The sequence below is a fragment of the Oenanthe melanoleuca genome, chromosome 1A (assembly GCF_029582105.1).
Source record: "Oenanthe melanoleuca isolate GR-GAL-2019-014 chromosome 1A, OMel1.0, whole genome shotgun sequence".
Classification (NCBI taxonomy): domain Eukaryota; kingdom Metazoa; phylum Chordata; class Aves; order Passeriformes; family Muscicapidae; genus Oenanthe; species Oenanthe melanoleuca.
In genome coordinates, this window is record NC_079334.1 from 21,893,568 (window position 1) to 21,919,137 (window position 25,570).

The 25,570-nt window shown below is 55.9% G+C and overlaps 3 protein-coding genes across 4 annotated transcripts; all 3 read left to right on the top strand.

Moving 5' to 3' along the window:
- Positions 1 to 171: 171 nt before the first annotated feature.
- On the top strand, positions 172 to 10,485 carry GGA1 (golgi associated, gamma adaptin ear containing, ARF binding protein 1). Its single transcript, XM_056482220.1, has 17 exons — positions 172 to 388; positions 693 to 777; positions 1,077 to 1,152; positions 1,752 to 1,850; positions 3,026 to 3,149; positions 3,620 to 3,720; positions 4,786 to 4,866; positions 5,253 to 5,390; positions 5,526 to 5,607; positions 5,805 to 5,912; positions 6,173 to 6,328; positions 7,061 to 7,125; positions 7,264 to 7,442; positions 7,554 to 7,837; positions 8,054 to 8,223; positions 8,466 to 8,576; positions 8,745 to 10,485. The coding sequence occupies exons 1-17, from the start codon at positions 358 to 360 to the stop codon at positions 8,853 to 8,855; spliced, it is 2,001 nt and encodes a 666-aa protein (XP_056338195.1). The 5' UTR covers positions 172 to 357; the 3' UTR covers positions 8,856 to 10,485.
- A 1,238-nt stretch (positions 10,486 to 11,723) lies between these two features.
- Positions 11,724 to 22,644, top strand: SH3BP1 (SH3 domain binding protein 1). 2 transcript variants are annotated; one of them, XM_056482218.1, is made up of 19 exons: positions 11,724 to 11,882; positions 12,502 to 12,563; positions 14,277 to 14,319; positions 15,718 to 15,822; positions 16,188 to 16,264; positions 16,527 to 16,638; positions 16,736 to 16,812; positions 17,180 to 17,315; positions 17,932 to 18,000; positions 18,392 to 18,482; positions 18,775 to 18,917; positions 19,014 to 19,125; positions 19,220 to 19,301; positions 19,591 to 19,671; positions 19,770 to 19,886; positions 20,305 to 20,396; positions 20,577 to 20,706; positions 20,863 to 20,978; positions 21,368 to 22,644. In XM_056482218.1, exons 2-19 carry the CDS (start codon positions 12,502 to 12,504, stop codon positions 21,685 to 21,687), a joined length of 1,965 nt encoding a protein of 654 aa, XP_056338193.1. In that variant the 5' UTR covers positions 11,724 to 11,882; the 3' UTR covers positions 21,688 to 22,644. The 2 variants fall into 2 exon arrangements, with proteins under 2 accessions (XP_056338193.1, XP_056338192.1); XM_056482217.1 differs by lacking the exon at positions 11,724 to 11,882 and having other exon boundaries at positions 11,890 to 12,563; positions 21,368 to 22,643.
- Positions 22,645 to 22,829: 185 nt separating this feature from the next.
- On the top strand, positions 22,830 to 25,162 carry PDXP (pyridoxal phosphatase). Its single transcript, XM_056482229.1, has 2 exons — positions 22,830 to 23,425; positions 23,632 to 25,162. The coding sequence occupies exons 1-2, from the start codon at positions 22,849 to 22,851 to the stop codon at positions 23,955 to 23,957; spliced, it is 903 nt and encodes a 300-aa protein (XP_056338204.1). The 5' UTR covers positions 22,830 to 22,848; the 3' UTR covers positions 23,958 to 25,162.
- The last annotated feature ends 408 nt before the right edge of the window (positions 25,163 to 25,570 follow it).

A 25,570-nucleotide genomic window follows, 5' to 3' on the forward strand; every position in this document is an offset into this window, starting at 1 on the left:
CACCGGTTCTTCCGGGAGGGGCCGGCTCGCCCGGTTCCCGCGCGGCCGCTGCTTTCCGGCGCTCTGCCCCGCCCCGCCCCGCCCTCGCTTGCCCTCTGTGTCCTTCTCCGGGAGCGCCTTCCGCTTCCTTCCGCCCCCCGCGCCCTTCCTCGCCCCTGCGCGGTGCGCTCATGGTGGGGCTGCAGTGCGGGCCAGCAGGGGGCGCGCTGGCGGCGGCGCGGCGCTCTGCACGGCCCACTTCCGGGTCTCTGTGTCCGCAGGGATCGGGGCTCTTCATGGCGCGGCCGCGCCGGGCCCGGCGGGAGGGCGGCGGTGGGGGAGCCCCGCTGCCCCGCTGAGGAGCCGCGGGCCGCCGACATGGAGCCCGAGACGCTGGAGGCGCGCATCAGTGAGTGCGGCTGCGAGCAGGCTGCCCTCGCGATGGGGCGGGGAGGGCGCGGGCATGGGGGGGCGCAGGGGTGTGAGGTAAAGGGGCTGCGGGTGAGGCCCCAGGGCCGAGGTGGGTCAGCAGGGAGGAGGGGGAGAGAGTTTGTGCACAGGGCGAGTGGACACGAGTGTGTTTCTCCTCCACGCCATCCCCTGCTGCTGCACCCGCTGGAGTTGGCAGGAAGGGAGCGGGATCAATGATGTCTCTCCAGAGGGTGGGAGCCTGCCGGGTTTTTTGTCTCACCGTCACCTCCTCCTGCCCGCAGACAAAGCCACAAACCCCCTGAACAAGGACCTGGACTGGGATAGTATCAATGCGTTCTGTGAGCAGCTCAATAAGGAGCTAGAGGGGTAAGTGCTTTGTCCTTTCTCCAGGCTTCTCCAGGTCACAGGCCTGGTTATGATTTCCCACAAATCCAGTGTGATTGTCCCAAGAGCTGAACAGGCACGAAGGCCCTCAGGGTGGGGGTAGGTGGGGGGCCCTAGTCCACAGTTGGAAGGTTCCCTCCGGATTTTGAGCTGTCTTAGTGCCTTATCAGCATCTTCAACTTGCAACATGCTTTTCAGCTCTGGATTCCCAGACAGAAATGCAGGTACCAGGCTTTTTGTCAATAACCGGCAAGCTTTTCTTTTCCCCTCACTCCTTCCAGTCCTCCACTTGCCACCCGGCTTCTTGCCCACAAGATCCAGTCTCCACAGGAATGGGAAGCTATCCAGGCCCTCACGGTAAGGGCATCTGCAGGCTGGTAGAACTAGATGGAGGGGCAGGGCGTGGAGATGCTCCAGCTTGACTGGAGAAGCACGGGAAACTTTGAATTCCCCCTGAGAAAGCCCTGGAGCACCTGGGCCCTTGGGTGGGAGAGGGACTGAAGGTGGTTCCACAGGTCAGGAGAGGTTACTTGGAAAGATTTTGTTCCTAGAAGGATCATAGCCTGTTGAAGTTGAACAGGAAGTTTTTTGGCTTTTGTTGTGGTGGCTTTGGCAGTGCTGTATTAATGGTTGGACTGTATGAGTTTGATGATATTTTCCAACCCAAAGGATTCAATGATTCTTAATCACGTGGATCCACACTTTGAAAACCTGGTGTTTGTGACCTCTCTAAGGGTGGGGTGTTTTTGAATGGCTGTTGAGCCATCTCTGCAAAAACTGGCCCAAAAGGCAAGAATCTTGCTTCCCTGTGGGAAGGTGCTTGAGCACCTGGGAGGGAACAGAGGATGTGACAGTAGCCACAGGCTCTGTACCTGGTGAGGGGGAAGCAGGAAGGAGCTGGCTTCTGATACTACTGCTAACCCTGTTGCTGGGACTCACCTGGCCCCTCTCCCCAGGTGCTGGAGTCCTGCATGAAGAGCTGTGGCAAACGCTTCCACGATGAGGTGGGCAAGTTCCGCTTCCTCAATGAGCTCATCAAGGTGGTGTCCCCTAAGGTGGGTCTCACAGCATCCTGCTGGAAGGGACTGGGGCCTGGTGGCTGGAGGGCTTTGGGAAAAAGTGGTGGCTGAGCAGAAAGGTCAGACCTCCACTGGGATATGGGCAAAGCAGGACAGCGTTGGTCAGAGATATAGTCCCTGTGTCCTGCTGAGTTTTCTGGTGGGAGGTGAGTTTTCACCCCTCTGTTCCAGGCTGATTCTTGTTGTAGGAAGCTGAGGGCCAGCTGGACATGGTGCAGCCAGTACTTGTGAGACTACTGAGCTCGTGTGCGTGCCTGGAGTCATCTTCCCTGCATCCGTGTTGGGCTCTGTCTGTGCTGCATGTGCTCAGGAACCTCCCTCAGCTTTGACAGGACCATGTCTCTCTGGGGTGTCCCAACCTAATTGAGACACTCTTGGAGGGCAAGCCCAGGCTTGGTCAGTGGTGTTCTGGTGTGTCCATCTGAAGGACCCAGTCATTACCTGCTCCTCTGCTGATGCTGCTGTTCCTGCAGCAGAGCAAGCTGTGCAGGTTCCTCTATTCAGTCAAGGCAGTGAACACCAGCAAGTGTAGAGTTAAGGGAACACAGGCTAAATATGACTAAGGAAAACCTTTGTCTGCCAGTCACAGCTTGTGATCTGTGATGATGAATTGCTCTGGACAGTGACAACGGCATCCTAAAGTCCTCTTGCTTGGCACCCTTGAGTATCCAGTCCTCTGCCTTAAACCACTTGTCTCTGGTGGCACACACACTGTTTCTGCCACCAGTGTTCCCATCAGACCCATGTGAGGAGGCTGAAAGATGATTGCATGGCACCTGCTTGGTGCTGGCCATCTGGGGCTCACCTTGCTCAGGCCCTGCCTCAGAGACTATTGCCCCCATGTCTCTCCCAGCCCTGCTGTCTCCTTCACAAGGTGACAGGAGACCTGCCTGAGCCTTCCCAACTGCCCCTGTGTGTTGCTGAGGAGCTGCTGCTGCAGGATTTCTCACACCTCTTGTTTTTCCTGTGATGGAAACCAGGCACAGCATAGGATGTGTTGCAAGGCCCTCGTGAGCTTTCCCACTTGCTTCCTCTTTCCTTCTTGTGCCTTTGGGAGTGGTCTCACTTCTCCTAGGAGGGTGAGGAGAGGAACAGGCCAGACTTGCAATGGCTCAGATCAGCTTCAAGCCCCCTCTTCTCTCTTTCTCTAGTATCTTGGCAGCCGGACGTCTGAAAAAGTGAAGTCAAAGATCCTGGAGCTGATGTACAGCTGGACATTAGGGCTGCCTCATGAGGTGAAGATATCAGAAGCTTACCAGATGCTGAAGAAGCAAGGTGAGAAGCAGTGGTCTGGAAGGGGCAGATGGAGAGATGGTTTTGCCTTCCTTCACCCCTCCTTTGCCTGGGCAAAACCTTAAACAGGCTCTCCCTTCCCATATCCAGGCCATCTATCAGTTTGACTCAGCACCAGGGTCAGGAGAAGGAGCAGGTGCCTTGGGGCTCCTGGTTGAGTGGAGGGAGTTGCTGGTGATGAGTTGCTGAGTTGGAGGGCACATCTGCTTGCTCACATGGGAGATGGGGCACTGGAAAGGTCTGGGGCTGAAGGGCTGCAAGTGCTTTAGCAGTATATGCTGGAATTTTCTAAGGGAGGGTATTTATGGAGAATGGAAACACAATCCAGGATCTTGGGTAACAGGAGCTAACCCACACACTCTCAGTCCCAGCTGGACTGGAAAAAAAACTTGGGTGGCAGTGCCATCCCTGAGTGGGTGAGTCCTCCTTATCTCCTTCGGTTTCTTCTGCAGGGATTGTGAAGTGTGACCCAAAACTTCCAGATGATGCTCCTTTCCCACCACCTCCTCCTCGACCCAAGAACATCATCTTTGATGATGAAGAAAAATCCAAGGTAAGGGCTCTGTGCTAGGAGAGGAACAGTAGGCATCATCTTCCTTCCTGCTCCAGTACTTTATATCCCCCTGATGTGGGAGAGTCAAGGTCCCTGCTCCTTCACACTGTCCTTCAGAAAATGTATCACAGGAATGCTGAGGGCCTGTTCCTAAATCATGACAAAGGAAACATGCAGAGAAGTGGGGCAGTGGGTCTGTTTGACCTTTGGATCACTTAGTTGCAGGATGGTGCAAAGGGTGAGGCCCTGACAGTAGCCCAAGCAGGTTCAGGGAGGTTTGCTGCTGCGAGCTCTCTAGACTTTGGAGTTATCTAGCCATGAGGTTTAAATCCCAGCCCCAGATGATGCTGCTGTTATCTCTTCCCCATCCCCAGCACTGCAATCTGCCTATTGCCCAACCACTTATAGCCACTTGGACCCATCCTGTGTTGTCTTTCCATCAGAATTGTGTCACCACTCAGGCAAACATCTGCAGTATCAGTGCTGATACATTTAAGCAAGTATAGGGCTCCTCTGGGACTTGTTCTGCAGCAGAAGTGTGATGCCAGTTTGTTGCAAGGAATACAGTTTGTCTCCATGGGTCAGAGTCTGCAAATGAGGATTTGTAGGTGGGCAGTGGGACTGTTCCCTGACTATGGGGAGGGAAAGTGGGAGCTCTCCCTCTTCACCAGTGAAGAGACATGTGAAGATGTACGAATAGGAGTCCATTATAGTGCCATGGCAATTCTTGTATAAACTAGGCTTTCTTCTGTCTCAGTGCTGCCCCACTCAGACTTTCCATGGTGGGTAATGGGAAGGCTTGAGCAGGTTTTGAATGCAGGGGATCTTCAGGGGAAGAACTAGCTTGCACAACCAGGACTACAGCAGGAAAAGGAAGGCCAGTTGTACTTCTCTCCCTGGTCCTTGATAGCCCACAAGCTCCTGTGGCTGGGCTTTCTAAACGGTTGGAATTGTCATCTGCCAGATACAGGTTTGGGATGGGGGGAACTGTTGGCTCTGGTGTTGCAAGAGTGTGTCTGGCTGCCATCCCTCAGCTTGGGCTCTGAAGTTCCTTCTGGTTTGCAGACACTGGCTCGCCTCTTGAAGAGTTCCCATCCTGAGGATCTCCGGGCTGCCAACAAGCTCATCAAGGAGATGGTTCAAGAGGTGTGACTGGGGAAGAAGGGAGCTGGGGGGCCATGGGCTGGGTGGTGATGGTTGGCTTTGTGCCCTCATGCAGACATATGGAGCTTCTGCCCAAATTTTGGCTGCAGCAGCTGTGAAAGAGTCCTTGTGTGAGTTCTGCCATCCCCTGGCTACTTGGAGGAATGGCTCTGGGTGCATTTTGTGGCCCAAGCCCTGCTGCAGCACTAGATCTGCAGCAATTCCATCCCTGTCTGGCATGTTCCTGCCCAGAGATGACCTGGAGTTTTCCACTGGAGTTGGAGCTGTTTTGAGGGCAGCGTTGCTGGGCTTTAGTCCGGGGTGCTTGGCTGGCCTGGCCCTCCTCCTCTCCAAGTCAGGACATCCTTCCCCATGTGCTTCCCCTCCAGGACCAAAAGCGCATGGAGAAGATCTCCAAGAGGGTGAATGCCATTGAGGAGGTGAACAACAATGTGAAGCTGCTGACAGAGATGGTGACAAACTACAGCAAGGGGGAGACAACAGAAAGCAATGAGGACCTAATGAAGGTGAGGAAAGGCAATCCCAGCATCCTCCTTGGGTTTAGCAGAAATGGGTGACCCCTATCTCCTCATCCTCCTGCCTGCTTTGCACACCCAGCTGAGCATCCTGCTCAGCTCATCACTGTTTCTCCACTCCCCCAGGAGCTGTATCAGCGCTGTGAGCGCATGAGGCCCATGCTCTTCCGGCTGGCCAGTGACACAGAAGACAATGATGAAGCTCTAGGTAAACATATCTGGCCTTTCCTGTTCCTGCTGAGACTGCCCTCGAGGTGTCAATGTACCCTGGTGCAGCCTGCAGCAACAATGGGCAAAATGCTCTCTGCAGTGGTTTTGTTTGAAGAAACTCGGGCCTTGCTTTGAAGAAACAGACAGACTTGGGCTGTAAAGGTTACTCTTAACTATTTTTACACTTATTTTCAGCGGAGATTCTGCAGGCCAATGACAATCTGACCCAGGTGATCAATCTCTACAAGCAGCTTGTACGGGGAGAAGAGATCAATGGGGAGACGGTGGCCAGTCCCCTTCGAGGTGAGGAGACTTGAAGAATGGGGACAGCAAGGTCAAGCAGAGGGACCCTGTTGCTGGTTTCCTGCAGAGTAAGAGAAAACTGAGAGAAGTGCAAAGGGGAAACCTGCAGGGGCTTAGAGCAGGGCTGGTGAGGTACAGAAATGGCTTGTGGATATGACTGATGCATGAAAAAGGGATAGCAGGGGGCTGTGAGGAAGGATGGAAGCCTCACCACACTGCATAAGGACTGGATAGTGTTTTCAGATTATTTTCTTTTGCAGGCAGCACCTCAGCACTTCTAGATCTGTCTGGCCTGGAGCTTCCAGCAACATGCCCTTCCTACCCAGCCTTGCCCACGCTTTCAGGTGGCTCAGCAGTCCCCGTGCCTGACCAAGCTGGCTCTGTCTCTTTGCTGGATGATGAGCTCATGTCTTTAGGTGAGAAATCCAGAGCAAAAGCTCTTTATTCTTTGACTCTGCATAGTTCTTCCTTGGCAGGAACATGAATAAGAGAGAGCTCTGGTAGAAGTGAATAATGAAAGACAAAGAGGTGTCCTTCATTTAGTGTGAGGGAGAGGAGGGAAAGACCCTGCTATGATTCTGAACTTTAGTCCCATGGTGTTTTTCTGGCTAGTCAGAGAGAGCCTGCAGGGATGTGCCCACTGATTTGCTCTGGGTAAACTGACCTGGCAGGTAAATCAAGAGTGATGCAATGGAGATCCCCAGATGGATCACAAGAGTGGATGACCCCCAGCTCCTCATGCTTCTGCTGTTGAAGTCATGAGCTGACAACAGATGCATGTTCACATGAAGTCATATGAGGTGCCAATCCTAGAAGGCCCTAGAGTCCTGCTTTGCACAACAAAGTGTCTCTTTCCTAGGACAAGTACTTTTGTGTACAGCAGCATCAAGTAGACAACGTGGTCAGTCAGACTAGTCAGCCCAGTATTTTTCTGCCAGTTGCAGTGAGAACTAAACTACAAATGAAGCTATCTGAACATAAAAAAGCCACTATCACCCTTCTAGCTCTCCCCCATGCAAGAATGGGGGGCCAGAGATGGAGACCACATTGGCAGTTCTGCCCTGCCGCTTCTGTGTCTTACTCAGGCCACATTTAATGCTCTTCCTGATTTGGTAGGTAAGCTTCATGTTTGCTTTTACTCCTGGCAGGCCTGAATGACCCAGCATCACATCCTGTCCAGGCCAGTGACAGCAGTGGCTGGAACAGCTTCCAGGTAATGTGCTGGGAGCTAGGGCAGAGGGTGGGAAGGGTGACAAAAGTAACAAATGCAGGAAGGGAAACATGCCACACCTGATGGTTGGTGCTGATATGCAACCCTGCTTTGGGGCTCTCCTGTGTGCTCTTTTCACAGTCATCAGACAGCAATGAGCTCAGTATCACCCCTATCATGGCAACACCACCAGTTAAAGCAGATGCTGGTGCATCCTCCCCCAAACCATCTCCTAGCAGCAGTGGCCTGGATGACCTGGACCTCCTGGGCAAGACACTGCTGCAGCAGTCTTTGCCTCCAGAATCTCAACAAGTGCGATGGTAAGCACTTGGTAGTGCAGGCTTGCATCTCTCCCCCTTGTTTCCATTTCTGGGGTGCTGGGCAGCATTTCAGTGCCCTGTTCCACTCCTTGCTCTCTCTCCCCCCTGCAGGGAGAAGCAGCAGCCACCCCCTCGGCTCACCCTGAGGGATCTGCAGAACAGGAGCAGCTCTGGCACCACAGCCCACAATCCCAGTGCTCCGCCTGTGCTCCAGAGTATTTCCCCTAACCCCACACTGCCTCTGACCTCAGAGCTGCCTGCCCCTGCTACACTTCTAAAAGCTGCCACCACACCAGCAGGAAGTACTGCAGTCCCACCACAGCCTCCTGCAACTGTGCTGCCCCAGGAGATCTCGCTGGCCAACATCACTGTGCCTCTGGAGTCAATCAAACCCAGTGAGCTGGGGAAAAAGATGGGGAGCAGGCAAGGGGGGATTAAACACTGCACACATGGAAGGGAAGAATGTGAAGAAACTTGTTGCTTGTTGGATTTTGTGAAGGCTGAAGAGGAATGGTGACTCTGTCACTTGTATAGAGTTAGGGTGATGGGAAGGGTGCTGTCAGGCCAATTCCCTCCTGGCTGACTGCTGCCTGTCCCTGCCTTTCCCACAGGCAGCATCCTCCCGGTGACAGTGTATGATCAGCATGGCTTCCGTGTCCTCTTCCACTTTGCTAAGGATGCCCTGCCTGAGAGGCCTGATGTGCTTGTGGTGGTGATTTCTATGCTTAGCACGGCCCCGCAGCCCATCCGCAATATTGTCTTTCAGTCTGCCGTCCCCAAGGTAAGACAGCTGCTGGGATTGAGGTCCCCAGACTGGGCCAAAGCATGATTCTCCTTCTGCAGGAAAAACAGGGTGGGTGGAGAGCTGTGTGGGCATGGGAGCAAATTCTGTTACCTTCAGTTTAGCACAATGTTTTTCTCTTTGACTAGACAGCAGAAGCTTCCCAAGTACAGGAGCAGGGCTTCTGGCTGCCGAGTCACTCCCAGGAATGTGGTCACTCTGTTCTCTCACTCTCTCCCTAGATAATGAAGGTGAAGTTACAGCCTCCCTCAGGCACAGAGCTGCCAGCATTCAATCCCATCGTCCACCCCAGTGCCATCACCCAAGTCCTGCTGCTTGCTAACCCACAGAAGGTAACAACATTGTCCCTGGGGCATGAACAGAATCTTGGTGCTTAGGCAAAGCCTCACTACCCTATCCCTGTTCCCTCTACTCAGCAACATCTGAGAGATGAATGGTTTGTGCCTCATGCCTTTCTTCCCCTTTTTTCACACTGCTTATCCTTTTTCTCCCATCTCCAGGAGAAAGTGAGGCTACGGTACAAACTGACCTTCACCATGGGAGAGCAAACCTACAATGAAATTGGGGATGTGGACCAGTTTCCCCCACCAGAATCCTGGGGAAACCTCTAGGGCCACATGTTGCAGGCACTACACTTCAGATTCCTTAGGAAGCCAGCCCTGTGGGGCTGGAGCAGCCAGAGGAAATGGGAGGGTGGGTGGGGGCTGGTGCTCACGCTCAATTCTCCAGATGGCCGGGCAAGGGCCAGAGGGAGCGTGCCTCAAGGAGGAGAGCAGAGATGCCAGGAGATGTTCATCTCACAAGACTAGAAGTGGAATGGAAAGCTTCATGTGTGTGAACAGTTGCCTTCCCTGCTCTTCTGAAGATGACACTCCCTCCCCAGTCTGTAGCTTCTCTTCTAATCCTGCTTTCCTGCTTTAGGTGCATAGGGGAACAAGGACAGGGAGCTTTTAACAACTTCAGCCCAGGGCAAGGCCTAGCAAAGGAAGATCCTTTTCCTTGTCTGCCCCTCTGAACTTCTCAGCCCTTCAGCTACTTCGTGCTCTATGGTGCTCTCTCTTGTCCCCCTTGCCCCCTCATTGAAGCTGGGCCCCAGTGATTTCATCTGGTGGGATCACACTGGAGCTGATGAGGAACAAGGCTGGGCAGAGCCTAGGTATCTCCAGCACCAGACAGAGAGCAGACAGCTATCCTTGCTTTGGGGGGGGTCAGGGGGAGTGATCATGACATATCTCTTTCCTAGCTGCTTACAGAGCTGTTGGTGAGAGGTGGGGCATCAGGGGCTGGGAAGGGCTTGCTCTGTGCCTTCCCAGCCCCTTCAGCTGGCGTTCTGAACCCCTCCAGCAGGGAGGCCTGCACCATTCCCACAGGCTTTATCATAGCAAGCTTTGGGAACGGTGGCCAGAGCAGGGCATGCTGTGGGGATTGAGTCTCCCTGCAGCCTCCTGGCAGATGGGGAGAGGAAGCAGCAGTTAGACTTCCTTTCCCCAGCTGGGCTGGAGAGCTTGGTGGGGTGGGGGGTTCTCTCAGCTCTTCAGTGTCCTCTGGCAGAGGGCTGAGTGATGGGCTGGGAGTGGGGGAGATGGGAGCTCAGCTCATGACCACAAAGCTCTGCACTGGGGCAGGGGGGGTTCAGCTGTGCCTTGTGCACCTTTGCTGCAGCTGAGGGCAGGCCTGGCTCCCTGTGGTGGGGAGGGGGCTCACCCCAGCCGCCTGATCACTGTGACACAAGAGCTGGGATCTGCAGGCACAGAGGAGACTGAGGGTAGCACATCCCAAGCAATCCCTACTCCCATGGGACTTAGGACCATGGGAGCTGCTTCCCATCCCTAAGCTGGTTTGGAGAGGGCCTGATCACAAAAAGCAGAGGTAAATTGTGCTCTGCATTGGCTTACCAGAGGTAGAAGGAAGCAAGTGTGAGCTGGAGATGAGCAGGGTGTCTTGCACTCCTGACTCGGGGCAGTGAAGGTGACGTGTCTCAGAGCTGGGCACAGTGGGCAGAGTAAAGGCGAGAGGGAAGCAAGGTTGTTGTGCTGGGATTCTGCTGTGTCTTACTTCCCTTTCCCGTCTTTTCAGGGTTTTGTATGGGTTTCTTCTTTGCAGATCTTGTTTGGTTCTTGAATAGACTTGTATATATTTTCAGTGCAAAATTCTGTAAATGGAAGAAAACAAACATTTAAAACGAGACGCCCGGCGCGAAGAATCTGCTGTATTTATGGGAAATAAAGAGTTCTTTCCTGATCCTGCTCCTCTGTCTTTTGACCTAAGGAATGCATTTTTCCCCTTACTTTCCTGGACCCCTGAGGAGCTTCTCTGCACCCTGCCCAGCCCAAATCCTGCCCCTTCAGTCCCGTAGTTGATCCCTCAGTCACTCAGGCCCTTGCTACAATGATTTCCCTTCTCCCATGAGCAGGGAGCAGGGATGGTGGAATTCCCCTCACAGTTCTCAATTCCTTTTTTGAGAGCTGTCACTTCCAGGCTGTGAACATGGTGCTACCCACTTCCCTCATGCCCCACGGAGAGGCAGCAGGCAGGAGTCTGTGCCTGACAGCCCACGTTAAGCAGGGCTTGAGTTCTCTGCCATGCCCCACATGACTGCAGCTTCACCACTGCTGGTAGCAGCACTTGGAAGCAGCTCCATGAGGCAGTTTTACTTCAGGGTACAAAGGGGGAATCTCTGGCAAGCAGCAGCCCAGGGCTGGGAGCAGCTCTGATACTGCATATAAGGAATGGCCTAGCCACCACTTGATGCAGCCAGTGAGGATCTGGGGGGGCTCTGCTGCATATTTGCAGCAGGTGCTTGAAGCAACTGCCTGTCAGGAGCACCTCCAAGTCTCGATGGTAGGGGATCGGATGTGCTCTGGCACTGGTTTAGAACAGCCTGGTGTTTTGGGCAGGGAGACATGGTGCTCTATCACCCCATAACCACTTAAGTGCCAGCACCACTTTGCTGTACAGTAACTGGAGGCTTGACCCTTGCCAAGCAGCGCAGCCCTCAAATTTTTTCTCCTCCAGCTTCAGGGCACAGGTGGCATAGCCCTTTGACCTCGTTTTCGTTTGCTGCTTGTCCCTTCTGCCCATGAGCTGACCTGTTCTCATTTTGGCTTGGTTTGCTGCTTCCTGTGCCAGCCAAGTAACCCAGCCAACAACAACCTCTGCTCTCTCTTAGTACAGGTGGAAAATCCTATCTGCAGGTAGCCAGAAACAGGGGAGATTTGCATCTCATACAGTCAGGACCAAAAGTCTTGGTGGTGTGAAGTGGATGCTTTTCGACAAAAAGAGGGGGGAAAAAAAAAAAGGGAGATGCAGCTCTGCAGAGAGCAGGCAACAGCCGAGCCTGAGAACCGGGAGTTTGCGGTCCCCGTGCAGCTGCGGGTGCTGCTGCCCTGCTCGGAGGAACTCTGCTGGAGGAGGAACCTCCCCAAAGCACAAGGCAACAGGCGCTGGCCGCAGCCCTGCCGTGGTTCCGGAGAGCCCCAGCCACGGCAGGGAGGGAGAGCAGGGTGAGAAAGGCAGGGGGAGGCAGGGTGCGAGGGTGACTTTGCTGCCTGTGCTTTGCTGCTTTTGTCACAACGAAGGGGAAGAGGGTGGAGCTGCACCCGTGAGCACGGAGAGGTGCCTGAGGAGTGTTGGCAGAGGTGGGTGACCAGGCAGGGCAGGGTGTACATCATCTGCGTGAGCTGCAGAGCCAGCTGGCACCGGCACGGTGGCACAGCTGGTGGTGGGCACGGGAAGGAAGGGGAACCACCCCAGCTGAGACAGAGCAAGAAAGAGCGTGGGCCCTTCACTCGGGCTCGGCAGCGGCATGTGCTTGTCCTGCCTTGTTATATGTATGCTGTAATAAAATTTCCCCTTTAAGGCTAGGCTGAAGTTATTTTTACTTGTGGGGTGGTGACAGGAACATAGAACGGAGCTGGAGCTCTATGTTCTTACCTGATCTGCGGTGGAGGGGCGGACAGAGGAGGAAGGAAGCGCAGAAAAGGAGAGCGAGAGAGAGAAGGGAGCTCAAGGGAGGGGAAAAGAAAGCAGGCAGGGCATCCCCAGGGAGGGACTAGGGAGGGGAGCAGCTGGGGAAACTGAAAAAGAGGGAACGAGGGAAAGAGGGAAAGGAGTAAGGAAGGAGAGGTCCTCCGGGAAAAGCAAAGTGGCTCTGGGGAGAAGAGGGGCTGCAGGCATCCAATGTCAAGAACTACCGAGGAGAGCTGACCGTGTACAGCCAAGCAGAGCAGCTTTTGTGGTCTCTTCCTGCCTCTCAAGATGATGAAGAGACAGTTTAATTGGATGCGCCAGCAGCTGTCCCATCCCAACAGCACCATCAGGTAAGGACTTCACTGCCAGTACCACAGGGAGTGGGATGCAGGTCCTGGGAGCTTGCACTGGGGCTGTGACATCCCAGAGCTGGCAGCCTGAGAAAAAGGGAGAGGGGGGAAAAACTTTGGGGTTTAGAGCATCTTCAGCATAAGCTGCATTGGTGCTGCTCAGCAGTAAGTGATCCTCAAGCACAGCTACCTCTCCCAGGGCCCACAGGTACTGCATTCACCAGGAAATAGGGCTTTCAACAGGATGTGGGGCAGTGGGGCAATGGGGAGGGACCTTCCAGCCACATGCCCCAGGTGATGCAATGGGTTGGAGGGTGATCAGACCTGCCCTCCCTGCTGAGTCTGGGGTGCACCACGGCAACCAAATGCCCTGCATAGCTCTAGCCAGCCCAGAATGCCCTTAAAGGAGAGGACCAGGAGTCCTCAGATGGACCCATGGAGGACTTACAGCTTCATACAAAACCTTCTGTCCCTGTCCTACCTCTGCCATTTCCTTCTTTTTCTCTTTGGCTTTCCAAAGCTCTCCCCTTGCAAAACCCAGAACTGAAATTACAGGGCTGGGCCCTCCCTGCCCAGCCCCCTCACTCTCTTTCCTACTGCCACCTCTGCAGGTTCCCAGCACTGGGTGGCTAAGTGGGACCAAGTGTGTCCCCTGAACCCCTGAGGTCCTTCAGCCAGACCAGCAAATCAATCACAAGGAAGCAACTCCTGTGTGCTGGTGGCCTCTTGCTATCCTTGCATTCTCTGGAATGGAGCATGATGCCCATTCACATCCCTCTTTTCTCAAGATTTCTCATCTCCATGAGAGATGCACCTCCCTTTTGCTTAATGCCAGGCAGGCAAGTCTCAAGCAGCTTGTGAAGTCCAAGAGCAGGCTCTTCACCTGCTGCAGAGCCTCTCCTCTGTGGACCATGATGGACCATGACCTCACATGATTTTTGTTGCCTTCAAACAAACCACCCACGTTTCCTGCAGCTCCACATCCTCATCCCACAGTGGCTTTAGCAGGCAGTGAAAAGAGAGAAACATGAACTGAGGAAAAAGCAGCAGCAGATAAAAATCAAACAGGGTTCCTGGGACACAGCAATGATAGCAGGCTGTGAAGCAAGGCTTCCTCTATGGGAGGCATCAGGGAGGTTTTAGGGTCATGGTGGCTGGTGGGTTTTGAATTTGGTTTTGAGCAGAACCATAGAAAGCTGGGTTTGCATAGGCATTTCTGGAGGGGCTGGGGTTGGTCTTGGACCCCAGTTTGACCACAAGGACACCCTTGCTCCCACACCAGTGTCCCCACAGCTGACTACCCTGGCCTCCAAAGACTGAGTGTGCCAGACAGCAACATCAGTGCCCTGGATTCACCTTCAGGGGAGAGATGGGCAGTCAGGGGCAGTAAACATCCTGCTCCTGTGGCCCTGCTAAACACTCTGACTCCAAAAACACAGGTCACATCTGGACTTTTTGACTGAGCTGGAAACCCTGTCTGATGGGGTGTCCACTAGCCAGCAAATTTGGCTCCCTTGCCCTGCTCCTGCTGTTCTTATTCTCCCAGGCTCCTTCTACCCATAGCCTTGTATCTGATGGTCCAGGCTGCAGCCTGTGTCTCCTGCTCCCAGGAGCCCAAAGAGAGGCGGGTAGGATGCAGAAGGACCTGCCTTTCCAAGGAAGCTGGGTGGAGGTCTCCCCATTTGCTGATGGTTCCTTCTCCTTCCTCTGCAGAGCCCAAGAAGCAACTGAGCTCCTGTCAGAAGATTTGCTGCAGGTGAGGCATGGGCTGGGCTGGCAGGCGTGTGTCTGCTTGTGCCTGGGTGTGGGAACCTGCCCCGCTCCTGCCAGCATGTCCCAGTCATGGGGCTGGGACCTGCCCGCCTGCCAGAGGGTGATTTCAGGACCGTGGTGTTAAGGGATTGGCAAGCTCCTGACACCAGGAAGGGCTTTCCCAGCTGCTCACAGAGGGATGAATCCTGAGCAGGAGTTGTGCTCCCTTTTCACTGGACCTGATGCTCCAGGCTGTGGCAGGATGCTGGGCAGGTGTTGTGGTTTAACACTGGCCAAACACCGTGCACCCTTGGAAGTTGTTCACTCACCTTCCCCTGCCACAGCTGGGCAGAGGGAAAAAAAATTAATGAAGGCTTCATGAGTTGAGACAAGAACCAGGAGAAAACACTCCAAGAGCAAAACAGGCTAGACTTAGAAGTGCAAAGTGAATTTATTACTAACAAAATTATCCTCAGAGGAGGATAATGAGAAGTAAAACAAGCCCTTAAAACACCTTTTCTTCTCCCAGCCTTTCCCTTCTTCCCACTGACACTGCAGGGGACAGGGCATGGGGGTTTTGGTCAGTTCATCACCCGAGATCTTCTGCTGCTCAGGGAGAGGAGTCCTTCCCCTGCTGCACTGTGAGGTCCCTGCCATGGGAGAGAGTTCTCTGTGAACTTCTCCAGCATGGTTCCAAATCTCATGAGCAGCAGTCCTCCCAAAACTGCTGCAGCATGGGACACTCTTCCACGGGGTGCAGTCCTCCAAGGACAGGCTGCTCCAGCCTGGGAGCAGGGGTCCCCTCTCTCCACCGGGTCTCCCCCTGGATCACAGCCTCCTCCAGGCATGGGCACCTCCTCCATGGGCTGTGGGTGGGTATCTCCATTCCTGTGGATCCCCATGGGCTGTGGGTGAATATCTGTCCCCACATGGATCCCATGGGCTGCAGGACCACAGCTGCTTCACCATGGTCACCACCACAGTCTGCAGGGGAATCTCAGCTCTGACACCTGGAGCACCTTCTCCCTCTCCTTTTGTTGTTTCCTTCATATGTTCTCACCTCCTTCTCTTCTCTGGCTAAAAAAAAAATGTGTTCCCACTCTGTTTTGATTTTCTTCCTAAATAAGTTTTCATATTCATATTTCAGAGGTATTACCACCATCTCTGATTGGCCCAGCCGTGGCCAGCAGTGTGTCCATCTTCAGAGCCATCAGGGATTGGCTCTGCCAGACATGGTGGAAGCTTCTGGCAGCTTTTCACAGAAGCCACCTACATGGCCCCCTGCTACCAAACCCAGCCTGCACAGCAGGCCATCCTCACCCAGGGCTGGGTAGTGGGGAAATGGCCTCAAGGTGCCCACGGTTGCCAAAATGGCTTCCCCAGTCCCACTCTCTGCCCCCAGATCGAGCAGAGGGTTGAGCCGGCCAAGCGAGCAGCTCACAGTGTGTCCAAGAGGCTCCAAGCCTGCCTGCAGGGACCATGTGGCTCCGAGATGGACAAGCGAGTGGTGAGAAAAGTCTTCCCAGCACAGCCTGTGCTCACCCCAGCTCTGTCCCTTGCCAGCCATGGGGATGCCAAGCCCCTGCTTTGCCAGCTTTGCCAAGCCCAGGTCCCATTGTCAGCAGGGGCCTCCAGCATGTGCCTGGGATGAGCAGAGCAGGGCAACGCTCTCAGTCATCACTAATTTGGGACACTGCTGAAAGAGATACAGTGTCTTTGCATTGAAAAACCCTCCAAAGCCCTTGTTGTCTGTGTTTCTTCCCAAATCCCCATGAATTATGGCACCCATGGTGCCCTGTGGTGAGGAGCACCACAGTGGGGCCAGGCTCAGTGGTGTCATCACTTCTCTCCCAAATCCTTGGCTCTGTGCAGAAGAAGCTGCCCTTGATGGCTCTGTCCATGGCGATGGCTGAGAGCTTCAAGGAACTGGACACAGAGTCCAGCCTTGGGTAAGTACTGGTGGGGAACAGTGCCAGGGTGACCCCAAAAGATGCTAGATCCTGTCTTGGCTCAGGGGCTGCCATGGCTCAAACCATGTCCCCAGAGCTGGTGTTGCACTGGGAGAAGGGACAGCCAGCACCTTCAGCCTCCCATTGCAGAGTAGGGCCAGGGGCTGGCTCAGGGTCCCTCATGGGTACAGGTACAGTGGGGATGTTGGGTCAGAGAGGGGCATGGCTCCAGCCACAGTAATGTCATCTCTGTCTCACACAGGAAAGCCCTGGAGATGGGTTGCTGCATACAGAGCTCACTGGCCAAAATTGTGGCTGAGTTTGAGATTGCCCTGGAGCACCATGTCCTGCAGCCACTCAACAAGCTCAGTGAGGTAGTCCAGGCTGCCCTACTGGCTGCACTCTGCAATCTCACCCCTCCTTCCCATGTCCCCAGGCTTCCCCCACTCACTCTGGCCCTCTCTCCCCCAGGAGGAGCTCCCCATCATCCTGAAGCGCAAGAAGACTCTCCAGAAGCTGATTTCTGACTGGAACACAATCAAGAGCCGGTATGGGGCACTGCAGCCCTGGGGGCCAGGACATACAGAGCACAGCCCCCAGACAGGCTGGGGGAGAGAGGAAGATAATTGCCCTGGGGAGTCGATCTCCAGTAGCTCTTCAGGAGCACCCAGCTAGCTCCTCTCTGTAGGTTCATCTTGCTCTGGGCTCAGATGCTGATTCCATAGCACCAGAGAGAAGGGCAGCTCTGCTGCTAAAGGCAGCAAGCCCTGTGCTGCTTGGTACACTGAGATCACCTTGTTCCAACTCTTGCCAGTGGTAGCCCTTGCCAGATTTCTCTGGAAGTCTACATACCTGTTCTACCCAGCATTCCTGGCCCTGAGACCATAAATGTGCCTCTTCTTTCCCACCCCAAAGGCTGAACCAAGCTGCCAAGAGTTCCAGTAACAGCACTGGAGCTGGTGTTGGCTCAGGGGCATCTTCTGCTGCCAACAAACTGGAGATCTTGAAGGAAGAAGAGGAGGAGGTGAAGAGGAAGGTGGAGCAGTGCAAGGTGAGATGGTCACTTGCTCTCCCCTATGGAGGAGACCTTCTCCTCTCCTCCTCCTGTCCAAGGTGACCCCACACTGAGATGGATTGCAGGCAGCCAGCATGTCCTGCCCTCTGAAAGCAAATGGGCCCCTCAAGCAGAAACAGGGAGATGGCTCAAGCCCAGGGAAGAAAAAGAGTAAAGGAATTCAAAGCACAAGCTGCTGCAGAGAGGAGGCTCCAGGGGCTAAATAAGGGAGCATATGGGGTCCCCTCAGGCTGGGAACCAGCTGAGCTAGGATCTGCTGTGGGTAGCAGGGAAGTTTCACATCAACTTTCTCCACTTCTGCCCTGTTTCTCTGAAAAGCCCAGCACCTTATCTGGCAGAGCTCATGAACTCACTGGAGCTGAAGGTGCAGAGCCCTCTTGTTCCTGAGCCACTTGTGCCAGGACCTTGATCATGGAGCAGGTTGCTGCCACTACTCAAACACAACTAGTGGAAACAAGGAAAAAGCCCCACTGCACCCAGAGACCCTGTCTAGACCACTCACAAACCAGAAAGGCTTCATGAAGGTGTCTCCTCCTCCTCGGGTGCCAGGGAGGGGATGGAAGATTGCTCTTGTTTGTGTCTCCCTTCCCAGGATGAGTACATGGCTGACCTCTACCACTTCTCCACCAAAGAGGACATCTATGCCAGCTACATCATCAAAGTAAGTCCTCAGTGTCACTCCTCCCCAGTGTGTGAACGTCTACTGCAACATGTCTGAGCCCAGCTTCCCCCATCCACACCAAGTGCCCCCAAGCAGGGCAGGGACAGATCAAGGCATCAGCAGATGCCTATAGCTGGCCTTGCTCCAGGCACTGCAGGTTGATGCCACCACTAGCACCAAGTGCAAACAAGCAGCTTGTCCTGATGATGCCCCTCTCCAATTTGCCCTCTAGCCCCAGCTACAGACACAGTCCCATGGACCCAGGTGGGCTCCCCTTGCAGCTCCCTCTTTGCTCTGTCTTCTTCTGTGGGTGCAGTGTCCTGGGAATGGGCACCTCTCTGAGAGGAGCTGGTGCCAGCTGAATGCTGTTTGCCTGTTCCCTGTCTGGCAGCTATTGGAAATCCAATCCCAGTACCACCGGCAGTCACTGGACTCTCTGGACACAGCTCTAGCAGAGCTGAGGGAAAGCCACAGGCAAACAGGTACCCTCTGGCTCTCCATGCAGCCTGGCAAGGGCTGCAGCTGAGCCCAGGGAATACAAGTGCAGCCAGCAAAGCTGGAAAAGGCTCATTTTCCCTCCCTACACCTGCTGCTGCCTACCATGTTGGGCTGGTAGGTTGGGGACTGCAGCTTGACATGAGCTGGGGGTGCTGCCTGTCCTGCCTCTGCCTGTAGCCAGAGCCAAGTTCAGCTTGGATTTGGATGTTGCCATGGACAAATGCTGGATGGTCCCAGTGTCCACCATCTCCCTTGACATTTTCCTTCCTCTTCCAGAGCCTTCCTTCATGACAGACTCCCCAGTGGCAGGGTACTATGGTGTGTCCCTAGAGACACACCTCAAGAGCTTGGGCCGGGAAATCGCGCTTCCCATCGAAGCCTGTGTCATGATGCTGTTGGCTTCTGGCATGAAGGAGGAGGTAGGCAGTGCTCCAGACCCCTCATCACCTTTCTCCCCTCAGATGCACTCCTCACAAACTCAAAACTATTCCCTTCCCTCTTCATCCCACCTCCAGGGACTCTTCCGGCTGGCAGCGGGCGCATCAGTGCTCAGGAAGCTGAAGAGCAGCTTGGCCAGCGGCTCCAATGCCCTGGAGGAGTTTTACTCAGACCCCCACGCTGTGGCTGGTGAGGGCCAGCAAGGCAGGGTGGGGGCACATGATTGGCAGTCCCTGCCATCCCTCAGCTGCCATCAGCTCCACTGGTCCCCCTCTCCTCCCAGGTGCACTGAAATCCTACCTGCGGGAGCTGCCCCAGCCTTTGATGACCTTCGAACTCTATGAGGAATGGGTCAAAGTGGCCAGGTGGGTCCAGGCACTGGGGTGGAAATCCCTGGCAGGTGTCAAAAAGCCCCCAGTCAAGCCCTCCATCCTTCCCAGCACTTGGAGCAGGGGTGCTTTGTCTCATTTGGGGAGATATGAACACAGTGCCTCTGTGGGTGCCTGCCTTCACTGCCCAGTAAAACAGGACATCTCCATCCCCAGGGTGATGGCCTGCATGGGGCAGCCAACACTGCCTTTCCTCCTTGTGCACTGTGTCCCTCTCTGCCACAGGGAACAGGCTGAGCTCCCTTCTCCTCCTTCTCTCTTACAGCCTGAAGGACATTGATAGCCGCCTCCAGAGCCTGCGAGACACCTGCAGCCGCCTGCCCCAGGACAGCTACAACAACCTGAGGTGTTTTGTCAGAACAGGGCTTCCTCAGCCCCAAGCAACCACCACTCCCTCCTCAAATCCCTGCCTACTAAACCCTTGCCCTCCTTTCACCCCTACAGGTATCTGATCAAGTTTTTAGCCAAGCTGGCTGAACACCAGGAGGTGAATAAGATGACCCCCAGCAACATTGCCATTGTGCTGGGCCCAAACCTGCTGTGGTCACAGCAGAGCACAGGGTAAGGTCTGGTTTGAAGGGGTGGGAGGCAGCTCCTTAGCCCCACCTGGGGGGTCCTGAAGGCAAGTGCCATGGCAAAAGCTGATCCAGCAGCCTTCAGGCTGGTCTAAAGCATTTACACCTTCCATCCTCAAGTCCTGCTCCCCAGCTGCATGTCCCCTCACTAAGCACATGTCCTCTTGGCCACTCTGCAAAGTAGTAGAGGAGTGGGCTGAGACCCAAAGCACTTGTGACATGGGTGGCTTTCAACACCTCTGACACCAAACCAGTACCAGGACAGGGAAAAAGGCCCATCACCCACACTGCCATGGCTGGGCTGCCTTCCCTTCAGATCCTGACCTCTGCAGAATGAACACAAAAATTTGGGGTTAATGCCCCCAAAGCCTTTTCCTGATGCTTCCCCCACCCCTGTTTCTCAGAGATCCCATGCAACTGGACTTGGCCTCGGTCTCCTCCATCCAGGCTGTGGTGGAAGCCCTCATCCAGAACGTGGACACTCTCTTCCCTGGAGGTAGGCTAGGGCATCACTTGGTGGGTCACAGCAGAGAGCAACAGGGAGAGGAAGGGAAAGGAACATTCCTCCATCTCCAGGAGCAGAGAAGCAGGAGGCTGCTCTGGGTCCCTGCTGTGGGGTCATTGCTCTGTGTGGCAAGTGCTTCCTCACAGGATCTCCTCCTTTCTCTTCACCCAGAGGTAGATTTCAATGTGTCGGGCATGTTTGTGCCGCCCACAAACACCGGACCTTGCAAGGCTGCCCCAGTGGAAGAGCCAACTCCTGGGACCCCTCCAGCCAGCACCTCCACCCCTTTGGATGGAGAGGTGTAAGTCTGATGGGAGCTAGAGGCTCTGGCTGTCCCAGATATCCTCCTTCCCTCCTACCCCTTGTCAGGGCTGTACCTTCACAGGTGGCTGCAAGGTGCCTCGCAGCCAGGACCACCATGCCCAACCAAAGCCTGACTTGCCCATTCTCTGCACAGCACCTCCAGGGACCCTGAGGCCAGGTCCCAGCCGGCATCCCCAGCACAGCCCAGGCCATCTGCTGAAGCTGCAGGGCCACCAGCTCCGACGGTGACTGACACCACCACCCGCAAAGGTTAGAGTGCTCCACATGCTTGGGAAATGCGCCCCCCAATGCCACCTCCTGGGGTTTAGTCATCATCCTGCTGTTCCCCAAAGTAGGCACTGTGGATGTCCTTGTCACCAAATGAGGGGAAAGGCCTCTGGCCAGGGCAGCATGGCCAGGATCCAGCCAAGAGGGGACCGTGGCATGGACGCAGTATGTCCTCCAGCGTTGGGTTGAACACCTCCAGTAAAGAGGTGTCAAAGCTTTGTGAAGGGATGAGGAAAAAGCCCCCAGAAAAGCTGGTGTGCACTTGTGTCTTCAGGACAGGAGCTGGGCAAGGGGAAATTTGTCCGAGCACCTGTCTGCAGCCCCCTCTGCCCTTTGGAGAGGACCCGAGCCCACCTCAGCTTTCTTTTCAGGCAAACGCCCAGCTCCGGCCCGACCCACAATGCCACCGCCGCCTGTGGCGCAGCCCCGGAGCACAGCTGCCAGCCCCAAAGCCCTGCCCCGACGGGCGGTGCTCGGCCGAGCCCCCTCGGTCCCACCGCCGCTCCCCCCGCAGCCAGCGCCCCGCCACAGCCGAGAGGCCCCGCCGTCCCCCGAGCCTGCCGCTGGGGAGGCTGGCACCGCGGCTGCCATGGACTGTGTGCCGGGAGCCACAGAGGAGGGGCAGCCTCTGCCTGCAGGAGGAAGCCCCCTGGCCATATCAGCCCCAGAAGGACAGCCCACAGAGAACTGAACAGGGTGAGGGGCGTGGAGGAATCACAGGTCGGGGAGATGGGATCTGGCACCTCTCTGGGACCCAGCGGGTGCTGTGAAAATGCCAGGGTGGCCTGAGGGACAGCATCTCTTGGTCCTCCACCTTGTTCCCTTGGCTCACACCACCTGGCATGCTTTGCCTGCCTTCTCTTGCTCCCCCGTCTCGGTCTCCCACCTTGTCCCTGCTGGAGCCCAGCCACCAGCTGGGTCCAGATCCCTGCCCAGATCCTCCACTACAGGCCCAGACACTGCCTGCAGCCCCTGGGCCACTGTGGGCATCTGCAGATGATTCCAGCCCCATCTCGCCTTAAAATGCATTGCCCCAGGAACACACAGATGGATATATATATAAATACATATATATATATATATAGGTAGATTTGGAATGCATGTTCTATTAGGAGTGGCTGAGGGAGCGAGGGTTGTTTGGCCTGTAGAAGTGGAGGCTGAGGGTGACCTGATCACTCTCTGCAACCCCCTGAAAGGCAAGCTGCACTGGAGAGATTCAGGTTGGACATTAGCAGGATTTTTTTCACAGTAAGTGATTAGACACTGGGATGGGCTGCCCAAGGAGGTGGTGGGGTCACCATCCCTGGAAGTGTTTAAGGAAAGACTGGACGTGACAGTGCCGTGGTGTGGTTGCCATGGTGGTGTTCAGTTAGGCTGGACTCGATTTTAGAAGGCTTTTCCAGGCTAAGTGGTTCTGTATACTTTGCCAATATTTCAGAAGCTGGTGTCAAAGTCGCAGGCCGGTGTGAGCAGGGCACACTGGGCAGTCTGAACGCTGGACGGTGTAGCCGGGGGGGCCCGCAGCGGGGAGGAAAGGAGGCGAGAGCACGGCCGGGCCGTAATGGCGACCGCGCTGCCCCAGGCCCCGCCGGCCGGCAGGGGGCGCTGCGCGGCTGCGCGGGCTCGGCGGGGGCGCGGGCCGGGCACGGCGGTTCCAGCCAATGGGCAGCGCGCCCGCCGCTGTCCCCGCCCCCTCCCCGCCGCCGCCACTTCGGGGGCGGGGCCTTTCCCCGGGAGCGTCGGGGCCTGCCATTGGTGGCGGTGGGCGGGCGGGGGGCGGCGATTGGCTGCGCGCGGGGCGGGGCGGGGCGGGGCGGGGCGGCCGGCGGGCTGCGGCGGCGGCGGCGGAGGCATGGCGAGCTGCCGGCGGCTGAGCGGCGCGGGGCTGCGGGAGGTGCTGGGCCCGGCGCAGGGGCTGCTCTTCGACTGCGACGGCGTCCTGTGGGCGGGCGAGCGCGCCGTGCCCGGCGCCCCCGAGCTGCTGGAGCGGCTGCGGCGCAGCGGCAAGGCCGCCCTTTTCGTCAGCAATAACAGCCGCCGCTCGGTAGCCGAGCTGGAGCGGCGCTTCACCCGCCTCGGCTTCCGCGGCGTGCGCGCCGAGCACGTCTTCAGCTCCGCGCTCTGCTCCGCGCTCTTCCTGCGCCAGCGCCTCCTCGGCGGCGGCGGGAACGGGAGCGGCGCCGGCCGCGTCTTCGTGCTGGGCGGCGAGGGGCTGCGCGGCGAGGTGCGCGACGCCGGGCTGCGCCTGGCGGGCGAGGGCGAGCCGGCTCCCGGCGAGCCGGTCCGCGCCGTCCTGGTGGGCTACGACGACCAGTTCACCTTCGCCAAGCTGGCGCAGGCCTGCGGCTACCTGCGCGACCCGCAGTGCCTGCTGGTGGCCACCGACCCCGACCCCTGGCACCCGCTCAGCGACGGCCAGCGCACCCCCGGTGAGCCCGCGGCCCGCCCCGGGGGGAAGCGGCTGGTGGCGGGGGTGGCCTCGGGTGGGGTTCGCTGTCCAGGTGCGGGCAGGGCGAGCGGGCATGCCCTGGCACGAAAGCAGCGCTGCCAGCATCCCGCTCCCCTGTCCGTGGCGGGACCCGGGGCGCCGAGCTTCCCGCGGCTACCTGTGTCCCTCCTCCTTCCCTCCCTGCAGGGACTGGCAGCCTCACGGCCGCGGTGGAAACGGCTTCGGGCCGCAAGGCGCTGGTGGTGGGGAAGCCCAACACGTACATGTTCGATTGCATCGTGGAGCGTTTCGGGGTCGACCCGTCCCGCACCCTCATGGTGGGAGACCGTCTGGAGACAGACATCCTCTTCGGCAAGAACTGCGGTCTCGCCACCATCCTCACCCTGACAGGCGTTTCCCGCCTGGAAGAGGCACAGGCCTACATGGCCAGCGACAGCGCTGCTGCCAAGGATCTGGTGCCCAATTATTACGTGGACAGTATTGCAGACTTGATACCAGGCCTGGATGAGTAACGGGTTGTTCATGTGAGGGCAGAGGGGTCAGGTTCCCCATCCCAGATCTCCATCTGTTCCCGTTTCTCTCTCACTGCCCTATCCCCTTAATTCCTGGTTTATTAATGTGCCAACATCCTTCTTTGGGGGCAAAATGGGAAGGGGGATTGGCAGGAGGGGCCAGGTTTACAGTGACTCCATTCTGCTGAGAGCTGTCCATAATGGACAGTCCCTGTCTCCCTCATTGCCAGCTGCCAGCATCTTTGGGAGAGAGCTGGAGGCCTTGAGGCTGCTGGGGGGTGTCAAATCAGTGTCTGTGTGGCTTCTCCTCCTGCAGGGGTTCAGGACTGGCTGTTTTAATATTATTTTCCCTTGGATAACCAGTGGAGGCCTTTTACTGCTGTCCTTTGGCTTGTAGCTCTTGACTTCTAAGCTGCATCCCTGCAGTCCTTGTGGCACCCCTTCTTGCCAGGGGACTGGCTGGCACTGCCACCCACCTGGTGTCTATCAGTGCCAGGGCATGTGGAAGGAGTGTGCCAGAGCTCTGGAATCGTGAACAAGAGCATCTCTGCCTCCCACAAGTGAAAGAGAGCACTGCCTCATCTTTTCTCTCCCCTATTCCTTAGAGATGTTTCCCTCACTACCCCCACCCAGTTAATAACTGTGCCAGTGTCCATCTGAGGGGCAGACAAGACTGGTTTGAGGGTTTTTTTTCCTGTGCCAAACAGACAAGCTGTGACTGTGCACAGTGAGTCTGCACTTGTACCTTGTTTTCAAGCACCCCTTCTGAAGGGGCTTGTGAAGGACAGAGGGCTCCTAGACCATGACAACACAGCACTAGTGAACTGTATGACTGTCCCTGGCTGCCCCTTCTCAGTTGGATTTTGTCATAGTACAGTGAGAGAAAAGTGCTGATGGGGGTCTGTGCTCCAGCTGCTGGTGTGCAGGTGAGATGGTGATAGTGTTGTCACTGCTGTGAATGTGTCACAGTCCTCAAAATCATTCCTTGCTGCTTTGTCTTTTTACGGTTTTTTAATTTCTTGATCTAATTTATCAAACTTATTTATTGTTCAGATATTGTATTATTTGTATAAATTATGCTGACTGCACCAAGGGGACAGAAGGCAGTGCCTTTGGGCATCCCTTACTGTCCATGTCCCATGTTGATGTTCTTACACTCACTGTGTCTCTGTATATAATAAAGTGTGAACATAGGCTGGAAATTACCTCTTTTTTTCACTCGTGGTCCCATCAAAATGAAACTGCCCTCTGTATCTTTGAGCCCTCACAGGTGAGGACATGGCAGGACCTTTCCTCACTCAAGGGGATGCTGCTGGGTAGACAAGACAGTGGGTAGTCTGGTTGAGATCCTTTGCTGGGTTTTGGATCACTAGTGCCTCAGAGCCAGGTGGAGGTGGCTGGTGGGGCTGTGGTATAGGGTCCACACTTGGGCCAGTGAGAGATGCAACCCTTGTCAGCAGCCTTTGCATTTCACAGCATGGGGGATTCACTGCTGGGGAACCTCTTGTGCTGCACCTGAAGGTGGACCCCAATGATCTGTGTGGCCCTGCTGGGGTAGGGGTGAGGTGCCATCTGTTATGTGCAGAGCTTGCAGGGGACTGAGAACTGCCCAG